Raw genomic sequence first — 13,306 nt, 5'->3', positions numbered from 1 at the left:
CCTTAGGTTTCCTCCTGGTGTGACTAGGAGAGAAAACCCTGAGCGATATTTACTCTTTCAGGTGAAGGATGATGTCTGCTTTACATTAGGATTTGCCCTCTAAAAGGATCCTTCGGCTGTTCCGGAAAGGCTGCAGGAACAGCATCACTCACTGCCAAGCACTTTCATCTCTGCTTGGTTTTGGAGGTTGCAGCTTTTCCTTTCCACAGCGTCATGCCCAAAATAGATTCCTTTAATGTTCTTTTCACCTGTCTGACACAAGTCACTCAGAAGTTGTTTCTCATGCAGGCTGGAGCTGCCAGGTCCCTTCAGGTGGCTTGCACCTGGAACTGCGTATCTGTACCCTGAGGATTTGCATTTGCTTCCAGTTTGGCAACTGTTGAAAATGGCATGTTGATTTGGGTGTCCTGACAGAACTGAATCCAGCAACTTGCTACATGTCAGCTGTGCCTCAGCCGAGAGCCCCAGCGTGGTTGAGGGCTAGGCTATAGAGGCTCCTTACCCTGAAACTGGCTTTTTAATTCAGTGAAGTGCAGCTCTGACTTTGGAGAACAACTGCAACATCTTTTCGAACACACACAGGTCTGGAGATGATACAGCATTTGAGTGACTTTAAATAGCTATGAACTTATCTAATATATTTAATAAATTGCTCCAATGGTTTTTAAAGGCTTAATGGATGTGCAGAAAGATCAAAACATAAGCCCTTTAATGACCCTTAATAATGAAAACCTGAGTGATAGTATTCTTAAGATGGTTGCAGCATACAGTAAGCTTTCCGTACAACATGTTCAGCTGCAATTCTCCCTTATTCCAGTATTATTAGGTGAAATGAAACAGGAGGACAGGAATACCTGCTGACAGTCCAGTCATGAGTATAAAATGAAACCATGCAAAAACAAAGTGGAGAGAACAAGGTCACTTGGTGCAACTGCAGACTGGAACGTTGCAGAGCAAGGGAAGTATAAGCAAGCAGAACAAAATGTACTTACTTACACAGGTGAGGTTGTCATAAATTTAATGTGTAACTAAGATAAAGGGATTAAACTTAGTATCTCCCTTTACTTGATTGTAAAACTTGAAATTGTGTTACCTTTCCAAAGTTTTACTTTCTGTGCTTATTTGCTCAGCTGTTAGGGAAGTGGAGATCAAACGTGCCTGCTTGTTATTTAAAATGGATCGATTGTTTCTAATTCTAGTAAGCAGCTCATTGAGTTGGGACAAGGGTGATGCTTCCTGGACAGCTCAGTGGTTTTCCACATAACTTTGAGAAATTCATCACACCTGTGCTTTGTCAGAGCAGGGAGAGGACAATACAGGAAAGCACCGAGATTGACTGATGAAGTCAGTGTGCACGATGCAGTGTTGTCTGGAGTTCTGCTCTACAAACCAGTCATGTCAACTTGCTTTTCAGATCACTGCTGGCAACTCAGTTTTTATTATCTATCTCTCGATAATAAAAAAATGCAGCTGCATGTTACAAGAACGGAAAAGTCAACAAGGATACTTGTGAAACACAAAGAAAACCCTAGATGTAAATACACCTATTTTCCTAACGGTTCAGCTGAATTTTCACCGCACTGAGATGCGTGTGTGCACATCTGAGGAGCATATGATACGGGTGCGCAGGCTGGTGGAGGCCCCGAGCACCCGAGGGCTGCTGGAGAGGAAGGCTGCAGCAACACAAAGAAGCTTCCAACTCCCCATCTGGAAAAATCCCCCACAGGAGCACAGGCAATGGCAATGCCATCTGTCTGTCTTCTGCAGAGCAGATCTCTCCTGGGAGCAGAAAAAAAGCTGGCACATGGAGGTGGGCTTTCACTTCCCTGCTGCACGGAGGTTGGATGCAGATTGCTGGGTGTTACCTGTAGAGATCAGGCTGCTCTATTCTGTCCCTTCTCCCTTTTTTTAGTCAGTTTTGTCTGAATCCCAGTTCTCTTTATTTTGCCTTATGACACTCCTCCTTCCCTTGTCTCTTCCCAGCAGACAAGAAACAATGAATTGCTTCATCCTCTTCTCTGCTACCTTCTCTCATTTTTTTTTTCGTTCAGAAACAGGCCACTTTAGCCTGTTCCTGATCTTCAGCAGTCCCTTCTAAAGGGTATGTTATAAACTGACACAATATCCCTTATAAATTACTATTTTCTCTTGGGCAGTGTCCTGATGCTGGATTCTCCCTGGAGACTTCCGAGAACCAATATACATTGAAGCTCCCTTTTAAACAGTGCAGGGAAGCCTGGATGTCTCAGACAAATGCAGTTACAATGAACAACAGGAGGTAAGGTAGTTAAAGCCCATAGCATAGTCCTTCCTTCTCCCATCAGCACACTCTGGTGTGGAATGCAGATCAGGAGAAAGTCCTGGCTATAGCCTCCAGTGCGGGTCGGAACTGTGCCTGCTGCTGGCCTGGTTGTGGTAGCTGTCCTAGAGGAAATAAAACACTAAAGACAACTGAATATGTGACTTCAGGGATGGATGGATTAGCTGTACTCTATGAATGAGATGTTCAGATACTAAAGCTCTTTAATGTAGTAAAGCAGGGTGACTTGAGTATTTTCAACTGATCCAAACCTATACGATGACTTCACACTGTCTATATACATCCTCAAGTTTTCTGTAATTTAGCATGAAATACTGGCCTAACCAAAGGAAAGAGCATGAGATTTAAAGTTATTTCCTATTCCTATTGATATTTTTAATGCCAATCTGCTGCAGAAACACAACTAGAAATCACTATGGTAAGAATAGGAGATAGCTGCCCAGCACCTTTCATCACAGACTCTTATGTCTTTGGTAGAGTTTGAGGGGAGCCAGTTGCTTAAAACAAAGTATGTATTTTATTTTCTTTAAAACCTGGTCATCCCTTGCCAGATGCCTGGCATTCCTTTTCCCAGGCACCCTGAATTTGCATGGTTTTCCAGCTGACAAGTGTAAGAAACCTGGGGAAAGCAAAACAGACCATTTCTCTGCCCTTTCTCTAGTTATCTTTTCATCATGAATTATTAAGCTTAACCTATCCAGAGTTCTCTATTTTATACAGTTAAATCCCTGATAAGACTGAAAATGCTGATGAAAGACATTTAAATAGTCTCTTCAAAACTCTTAGAGAACTCTTTAAAATGTGGGGAACTAACACCAACCTTCAGCATCCCAAGATCTATTTAATCCACTTTCCTAGTGGTGCAGAAGGCTTGCAGTCCAACTCAACAAAACTGGTTAAACTCTTGGAACACAAGACTTGACTTACTTAATCCTATCCTTTCCCACCCTACTCCTGCTGCACCCCAGGCACTCATCCCTCATTATCCCCTGGGTACCCACTGATCTGATTTTCAAAGAGGAACTGGGGGGAAGTCCTGCCAGGCAGCTCTGTGGAAGTTGCCCAAGAAGTTTCAACACCCTATTCCTGGATGATACTGTCCCATCCTACAGTTACCCTGCTTGGCTCCAGCTACTCTGCAGCTTCCAAATAAAATCAAGACAATATAACCTCCGTATTGCTCCCCCCCACCTTGTTTAGGCAGCTAAGTGAAATGCAAACATGGACTCCATAAATTCCTTTGTGAATGGCCTTGTGTTAAATACTCAGCCAAAGCAATGGTTATCATTAAACAAGTAATGACAACACTAGAGTGAACATATGTGCAGGATGAGATCCTCGGCTGTGTAGCTCAGTTTGCCCAATGACACTAGGCTAATTTACACCAGTCTTTTGGGCTTGGTGTTGGTGCAATCAGCTAACTGCTAAAAAAACAAGGAAGCCACACTATTCTCTTGCAAACCTTAAAGCAGTGCTATTGCAGCTTGCTAAAACTCTGAATGAAGTGTTTTGTAGAGTGTGCAGAAGAACAGTACATGAATATTGGAACAGGCTGCCCAGGGAAGCGGTGGAGTCCCCACCCCTGGAAGTACTGAAAATATGTGTAGATGTGGTGCTTAGGGATATGGTTCAGTGGGTGGACTTGGCAGTGCTGGGTTAACTGTTGGACTGAATGATCTTAAAGATCTTTCCCAAGCTAAACGATTCTATGATAAGCAAATCTTTATTCAATAAACATATAGCATTATCAAGAACATATCCACAGCTAAACAAACCAGACTTAACCAACTGAAATGAAATACTGCTGGAGATCGGTTTAAATATAGACTGGGTCAAAAGCATGTGAAGGGCAGTTCTTCTGCTGTGGCAAACTGACTCTCAGTAACATGAAATGCCCTAGGGAATGTGTTAGGATAGTTTGCTACAACAAACACACACGCACACACACACACACACCAGCCTACTGATATTTTTTTTGTAATTAATGGTGAAGACTTCTGTGCAATCTAGATATTCCCAAAGCTTTCTGAACAGTAATAAAACTTTAGAGCACATGACATTAAAATAAGTATCAAAATAATGATCTTAAATTTATGTCACACCTTCAAAGGAGCTCAGTTCATAGCACTTTTGCTTGTGTGGCATCTGACCAGATTGTCAAAACCCATTCTTAGAGGGTGCTGCAGGGTACTATAACTTAAGTGATTCATGCATGCAGCTGTTGGAACTGCTTGTTGGGTTGTGAAAAAGCTCACGGTGCCAAGTGCTGATCTAAGAGAACTCAGATCTCCATCAGCCGTCTTGGCTCCGAGTCGTTACTGAACAACAGATGGTAGCAAGAGTTAAGCAAACTAAGAAAATATTCTAAGTTAAAAGCCTCACAAGAACTGAAATTCTCAAGAAAATAAAGAGCAAGTGCTGAAGTTTGAACTAGTTTTCCTGTCTAAGGGATGTAGGCCACTAAACTTTAAAGGGTAGTCTCAGTTCTGACAGTGTTTCTGAAGCATTCATTGTTATGAAGGCTTTCATTTAACTTGGGAAGAAGAGACTGTATGTGAAATTAGTATCACAGACATCTCGGATACAGCTCAAAGCCACAACTTTTGTATATTAAGCAATATTTGCACTGTAAAACACAACCGAAGACAATATGTGGCACTAAAGAAAAGATGAAAGAAGCCCAAAACACAGCATTTTGCAGTAGGTTACAAGCACAAGCAGTGATGAAGGGACAGTATCACAGGCTTCAACCATCTCTTCAGCAGAGCAAGGTCAGCACTAACACAAAGGCAAAACTTTTGTTTTGGTAAGGAGAACAGAACTGCACAAGTTCTTGCTGTATCCAGCAGCAGCAGCAGCAGCAGCAGCAGCAGCAGCAGCACAGAAGGGACAAAGTCAGTACAAGAGGTAAGAAGAAAGGTTACAGCAATGATCCTAAACACAAATATGTGGATATATGAAAGTGCATAGAGTAAACAAAGAATGGAAGACTTGTACCAGCGAAGAGGGAAAGTTTCTCTAACTTGGTTTACAATAACTTCTAGTTCTTGGTCTCACTAAGACAGTGCACTCCAATATTGGATAGGTGAGGAACAAAAGATATTTTCAGGACTCAGAGATGCTTGTGTTCAAGAGTGCTGATACGACCTCACGTGAATGAGGCAGTTTTCAAAAGCATATGAAAGCTCTTGCATTCATGTGAAAAACTGACCTGTCTGAAAACAGGTATCTTCAACCAGCTCTGTAAGTAGCAATACATGCAACTACACCCAACTGAGACCAAGTTCTCTCATTTGCAGTGAAATGGGGACTTCCAGAACAACCTGGACTTAAACCACTCAGCACAAGATGAAACAAGGTATGAAGGAAGTATTTGAGCTGTCTTTCTTCCTTTTACATTTCTGTGAGGAGAAAATTTGCACACTAACTATGTATTTTCAGCCCTACATTTTACTATACTTTAGTTCCTTATCCTGGTCATCCAAATTGACTACAGTCCCAGGTTTCTAAGCTTGTTTTTTTTCTGGGTTTAAAAATATTTCAAAATCTAGTTTGGGGCAGTAAATAATCTTGCTATTATGGAAAGGGAAATCAGAACAATCAGATTACTCATTTAGTGAGGTATTACTCAGTGCCAGAAAGCGTGGGAGCATCAAGCTCCTAAAATGAAACTCGCTGGGACTGAGATACAAAAACTGATGCACTTTTATGTAAGCCAGTTGTTTGAAAATATTTTTTTTCTTTAGGCTGAGGAATCTATATTCTGCAAAGTGCTGCACTCTACAGCTCAGCTCAGCCCAGCAAAACACTTAAGGATATGAGTAAGTTTCATCATATCACTAGTTCTAGCAGAATAAACAGGATATAAGAGTGGACATACTCAGACCACATATCCTTTTGCCAGTTCCTCATTTCATGAGGAAATCAATGCTTAGGAGAACAGGAGAATGCAGCAGGTCTAAGAGTGCTGAAGAGTTTCAACATTATTATAAATTCTTCAGTGTGTTCAAAAGCACCATGCACGAATACACAGCCTTGCAATCCCAAGGAACATCGTAAAATACTTGTGCTTTTGATAGACTCCGAAGGCCACAAACATGCCCCATGTGTGAACTGGAAGTCACCAGGCTTTCAAACCAGCATCATCCAGGGATTGACTAAGGACCTGCTCTGTCCCATTGTTCAGGTCATCAGCAGAGACATCCAGTAATATCAAATTCCAGCCACAGCTCCTGAGCAATGCTACTGGTAATCAGGGCCTGGCTTGAGTTTGCCCTTTGTATCTTACAGTCCAGCAAAGCTTCTACCCACCTTACAGTTCACCTGTCCAAACCACGTCACCAACAGAGCTTCTACAACAGCACTTTTGGGTCTGTGGTTAAAGCCTTGCGAATGTCAAGATGAATAAGATCCGCTTCTCTCCTGTTATCCAGTGCTGTTCACCTCATCAGAAAAGACAGCTTGATCAGACATAATTTGCCTTGATAAATCTGTGTTGACTGTTCTTAATGATGGTCTTGCCCTTCATGTACCTGGATGTAGTGCTGGACATAGCGCTTGTGAGAATTCACACTATGATCTTCCTGTAGACTGAGGTCAGACTGACCAGCCTGTAATTCCTCAAATTGTTCTCCTCAAAGAATGCCATAACCCTCACCTTCTCTCAGTCACCACAACCATCTCCCAGTTGCTACCGCCATTCAAAGGTGATGGACAGCAGCCTTCTACTGACCTCAGCCTGCTCTCACAGCACCCTCCAGCACATTTTAAAGTCCAGTTTTACAGTCCTGCTATTGACATAGCAATCACCGGACTCTTCCACATCTTTATGAAAAGGAACCTGTGCATGATGTGTCAATTCAATGCAACAAGATGTGGATGTGGAATGTGGGTGTTTGGATGGGGCTGTTTGGTGTCTGGGGTTTTTCCCTTTTTTTTTTGGGGGGGGGGTGTGGGGGTGTGGAAGGGGGAAGGAAGGTGGTTGTTGTTAGAGATTTTTTTCTTCTTCAAGAAAAGAGTGATGTAAGTTACATGTTGCCTGGTGCATAAATACCATTGTTTATGATGCTGATACCTTAAAATTTGAAGACAAAACTATGTGACCGGTTTATGTTTATACATATGCTTTACATTTTGCTTTTGTCTGTATAGACAGCAAAATGGTCCATTTTGAATTTCAGGCTACATTTTATGAATGGTACAAAGTATTTTAGATTAAAAAATTAGATAAAGAAAATTCTGTTCTGGAAACATTGGGTTCGGACCCACAGACGTATGGATGAGGGGGATAGTTAAAACACACCACCACCCACCAAAAAAAAAAAAAATAAAAAAAAGTACAGTCCAGCTATAAGAGCATCAACCAAGCTGTGAGGTCTTAACTAAGAACTTGGGTAGCAATCTATACAAAACTAACATAGTGATGCCACCCTGTGGCTATAAGGTGAAAATTCTACTGAAAAAGCAGGATGAATGTTTTATCTCGAGTCTCCGGACGAAGCGGTTTGCACAAGGAGCTGCTGGCAGGTTTTGGAACTTCAGTGCAAGTTTAAGAGCATATGTATATAGTATAGATCAAGAAGCAGTAGCTGGTGGTACTATGTGGTTTTTGTCATTGCTGTGCAGGTTATCAAGTGGACATCTGCCCCCACTGTGTGTGTTGGAAGAAAGAAAAACACCTGTATCTTATAGAGTAAGTAACAACCAAATGAGAAGGGGATCATGATTCCAACTATTACATTTGAGTAAAACAATGTAAGAAAATACAATTAAATAAATCCTGAAGTTTAAAGTCACTCCTACAATCACAAAATGTTTAAGCAATAATAACCCCTTACAGGTTATTATGGCTTAGAGAGAAGCAATAACATCTACCACTAGGTTTTAATGGAAATCACAACCACGAAAACTAAGAACTAGTAACACAAGTGTAAGCTGTAAACACTTGATTCCAGCTGAGACTTTTCCTAAAGGAAAAAAAAAACAACAAAAGCCCAGAATACACAACACTGACAAACATCATTCAAACTTGTACTACAGTGGTAGCAGTTCAAAACATAATCAACTGTAAGAAATACAGTACCTTAATATTTTCCAAAATAAAGTATCTATATAAGAGTTATGTATATAACTGCAACAGTCATTAAAATATATAGTGTCTCACCACTTTACTGCAATTTTATTAATGTAAAATAGAAAGTATGATTTATGAATAATTTTCTTCCAATTTTCTACCCACAAGCAGCACTGGTCTTTGAATTACAGAGCTCCTATTTATTTCTTAAAGAAGCATTACCATTTTCTGAAGCCTTTTGGCTACTTTTAATTGTTAACCAACTCACTTCAATATGAACAACACAATGTTCAAAGCTCTTTTATCTTCCCCTGTAAAACTGAGTAATGAAAGGCCCTAAAGAGAATGGAAGAAACACCACAAGGAAAACCTCAACATTAGGGCACATGTGGTCTTTCTTAGCCTCATCTGCCCTCATGAAAAAGCCTGATGGAACAAAAATGCTCTTGAGAGAGACTCCCCCCAACCCCCTCATTTCACATTTGCAAAGCTGCAATACCCAATGTTATGCTACAAAGTTTGGCTATACAATCTTTGTGCTGCTGTAGCAGTTTCGTTCAGCCCATCTGTAAAGTGCTTCCATTGGGTGGTTTGAGGATTTCCTTCCTCTGCTTGGACAGCCCCACATATTTCTACAATAGCTTTGGAGCCAAGCTTAGTCTGACAATTGATGGTATCTCTGTAACCATACATTTCTCGTGTCTACTTGCATTTTAGGCCTAAAAGAAATTGTTTTATCATGACCAGATCAGTGGACTTCCTTTCAGACATAAAACTGTGCTCTTTCAGACTTACTTTACCAGTAATGAATGATAAACAGGCCTCAGAAGTTTCTTATCCATCTGTAAAACCAATACTGTAGGATATTTTCACCCCTCAATATGCTGGTTCCTCAGAGGACTTTGTTCTCTCTGAACAGCAGGCAAGCTTTGACTTTTGACACTCTGCACTGAATAGGAATGGAAGAACATATGATAATAACAACAACGCACAGTATGAAAACCGATTTCCTGCTCAGTTAGTAAACCAGACAATTTCTCTGGCTCTCCTATGAAGTCCTAGAAGTACCCAATGTACAGCTCTATGACCAGCGGCAAAGACAAGGCCTTGCAAGTAGAAGTTAACTAAACAAAGATTCTCTTACCCAAAGATTATTCCCTTTCAATAGTTCATGTTTTTTTCTGTAGGCAATATAAAGATTTAAAAACAGTCCTCAGTCCTACCTTCCATTGTTCATCTAAGAACTGCAGGACTAGCACAGGAACTTTCCTTGGTAATATTTGAGTCTTTTGGGAGACAAAAGCATGTGAGAAGCAGTTTTTCACACCTTCTGAAGCCAAAGGAACAAGTGAGCTGGTAACCATTAAAAACCATTTCTTACAGTATGATGCACCACTCCTATGCAAGAGTTGACCACTGTTCTGTGCTCCTCCCAGCCTCTAACCTTTTTCTTCCAGCCCTCCTGCACCAGGCATCCTAATGAACAACCATCATTTCAAGGGGCAAGCTAGAGGATAACAAATAAGAACTTTAAGCCATGAAATTCATGTAATTGAGGACAGCTTTCTATGAAATACAGCAGTGACTAAATGAGCCAAACATCTATCAACTACTTTGAAACACAAATCATTTGTAAACAACATGTCTCATCTCTCTGGAAGCCTAGAAGCAAAACAGTATTTTCAGTCTCTCGCCCTCAGGAGAGAATAAGAATAAGCAGATACATACTTAAAGGCTTCAGTTTGAAAAATATGCTTCACTGAAAAACATCTTTGTTCACTGCTTAAAGCTTTAAATGAAACAAAGCCAAGTTTTAAAATTCTTTCCTAAAACTAACATTTTAATGCAGTAACTCACAGATTCTTCCCATTCATAAAATTCAGCTTTATATTTTAAGATGATTACCACAAGGAACAATGTTTTTATCTGCCCTATGATACCTGACAGCTGGGAACTGCACCAGAGATCTGTCATCATCCAGACTTAATCTATTAGTTTTGAAAAGAGACAGTACTGTGGAATTACTGCACACTCTAACTTCCACTACTGGCTCACGCAACTGTTACGTTTTATTTGCTAGTTTTAGAGGTGGAGAAAAAATACTTTTTACAGTTGCTCAAAATCACGAATGGAGTAAAAACTAGAGAACTCTCCCATTTCAACTGGCTAGAAAGCATGCATAACCAGGAAACAAACCAGATCCATCAGCCAGACCAGGTTAGCACACAGATGACTAACCCAATAGTGAAGTAAACCCTCTTCCCTCAGGATGTCCTGAAGTGCACAAACGCTTTTAAAGTGTCACTGTATAGTTATACAAAGTATTTAACTAGGGCTTGATAGAATGTCATCTTACATCTCCATTGTGGCCGATAGACTTAAAGCCATCCAATAGGCAGCTATGAAGAGGTACTGATATTCGCCAATAGCTATCACCCTACCCTTTGCTAAAGCATTTACTGTTCCATTTAGTTAGCCACGGTATTCTGAAATGTAAAAAATCCACTAAGCTTTCAACAGCATGTCAAGTAAAGATGTCACCACAAGAGAGAAGTCAGTCTCTCAACTTGCATTGCAAGGACCTTCACCATTTCTTCCAACAGAAATGGCCAGAGTTGGGGGGGTGGGGAATGAGGTAAAAAACGAAGTTACTCCACATAAAACCTACTAATGGCAGATGAGAAGACTGGGAAGTGTAAGTGACAGACTCTACGTTGGGAACTCAGGCAAATAACTTGGGAAACAGAGCATTAGCTACCAGTACCATGAGAATTTCTTCTCTTCCCCCCTATCCCCCCAATCTGTTCTTTTCCTATTGTCTGAAATCAGCCATTTAGGTCATTATTTTCCTGAGGTAAAGATGACTGTAGATGTCTTATGCATGGTTGCCTTGCAAGATGAAGAGTCTGCTGCTTTTATTTTTAAAAACATAGCAAAAATAGTAAAAGACAACTACTTTGATGGGCTTTCCAGTAGTACTTAATGATAGGCACTCCTACAGCACAAACAATACTAAGGAAACTGGTCTCTGCAATGATATGAAAGGAAAAAAAGGAATTATCTAATTTATGGAGATGTACACTGAATGTTGACCACCTTTCACACCACTTCAAGAGATATTTCTGAGTGGGTCTTCAGGATAAGATGAAGTTTACAGTGTAGATGATGAACTTCTACAAACAGCCTGCTTTCCAAGAAAGACCTTGCATAAAGTGTATGGTAAAATTAGTCTTTGACACCCAACTATTGAGAAAAGATTTTTTTGCTCCAAGCCTGGTATACCATTTCTATCAAAGTTAGCATGGAAAGAACAACTAAACCCATCCAAGCTTGCAGCTTAACCAGAAACCAGCAAATTTTCTATTTGGAAAAGCCTTCAGGCCTGGCTGATTTTCCTAGTTAGCTCACAAAGAAAGTGGTGGGTGTCCACAACAGATTTACACACACCTGCAAGCACACAAGGAGCAACTGATTTCTATTCTAATCCCACAAAAGTGTGTCCTAACATGAGCAACAAATGGAGAGACATTGGACAAATATTCTGTATCACGTAAGGTGCATCACCAGGTACGACCATAAAGCGGCCCCTTCCAGATAAGCACATCCCAACTAGGGAAAAGGAGAAAGTTGACTCAAAATAATCCAGAAAGCCTCAAAATATAAAATTTTATTTAGCTACAATATAAAGTAGTATAGTATAAAGATATAAAACATAGAAATTCCATAATTAATTCACATGCTAAAAGGATTAATTGGCCAGTGGCAAGGAGGAGACTTCATAAAATGTACAGACATCTCAGCCATAAAGGCTATTTCATCAAGATTCAGACTTGAAATATCAAACAACCATTGCAGAGAACTTGCTCTCCTACATCACCATAACTAGGAAGGAAGGAAGAAAAGAAAAAAAAGAAGAAAATAAAAAGAAACAAAGTCAGTGTGTCTACTGGAACATACAGAACACCATCCTATTCCATTATCACTGTAATGAAAATACTCCCACACAGCACACTCAGTATTTTTTGTATCACAAAACTGTTAACAACAATGACAAAAAATTAAGATTAGTCCTTGGGAATGCATTCAGTCATTACTAGCCAGCATATCGTATTGATGGTGGGAAAGCAAGAGGAGTTTTTGCCTCCTAGAACATTCAAATGAGAAGCTAAACTCGACTTGCACCAAGACTGATCAGACTGCTTCACATAGGCATTTTATTTCCCATGTTTCAGACAGTTTTACTGCTGCTAAGGCAATACGAAAAGAGTCCTTTATGTTTATAAGCCAGATATCTGTTGGGTCTTAATATGCTACAGACAATTTCCAAAGCATATATAATTAAAACTAGCTTAAAAATTCAAAAGGTACTTACTCAAGAGTGGAGCACAAAGAACAGATCACTGTGTTACAGCAGCTGCAGAGGCTGCTGCAGTTCTGACAGACAAACTGGTCACACTGCGTACATGCTTCCTTGACATCAGCAGTTCTCACACACGATGAACAGGCTTTGGAAGCTCCCACGGGTGCTTAGAAAAGATACAATTAAGAAAAGATGTATTTTACAGCAAAACAGAGAAAGCACCTGGAAGTTCTAAGAACAGCAGAGCATGGCATTTCCACTCAGCATTACAGCTACAGGTGGCAGCACTCTGCAGAACTTGCACGCCCCAGCAGTGCTCGCTGCTTGTAACGTTGTTGGTTCCTTTACTGCTCGACAGCAAGACCGCCAAGAGACTCTCAAGCGGACCACGCACGCAACGGTTGCTTCTAAACCCGTTAGTGAAGCTCCAATTTAACAGTTTCTTTTCAAAAAAGGACCATAAAGAAGAACCACGGAAGGACACCCTCCCCCCCGCTCCACAGTGTGCCGGACAGCCCGGCTCACCCAGCAGCGCAGCGCCGGACGCCTGCCC

The 13,306-nt window shown here is 40.7% G+C and overlaps 1 protein-coding gene across 1 annotated transcript; it reads right to left on the bottom strand.

Annotated features, from left to right (window-relative positions):
* Window positions 1-12,217: 12,217 nt before the first annotated feature.
* On the bottom strand, window positions 12,218-12,919 carry SIVA1 (SIVA1, apoptosis-inducing factor; the record flags this gene model as incomplete). The annotated part of the gene is made up of 2 exons (XM_010015545.1): window positions 12,218-12,275; window positions 12,766-12,919. Coding segments are annotated over 2 exons (212 nt in total), but the record flags the coding sequence as incomplete, so codon positions are not given.
* Between the last annotated feature and the right edge of the window lie 387 nt (window positions 12,920-13,306).

The sequence above is a fragment of the Nestor notabilis genome, unplaced genomic scaffold (genome assembly GCF_000696875.1).
Source record: "Nestor notabilis isolate BGI_N333 unplaced genomic scaffold, ASM69687v1 scaffold14475, whole genome shotgun sequence".
NCBI classification, from domain to species: Eukaryota; Metazoa; Chordata; class Aves; order Psittaciformes; family Psittacidae; genus Nestor; species Nestor notabilis.
This window is presented reverse-complemented; position numbering and strand designations above follow the sequence as displayed.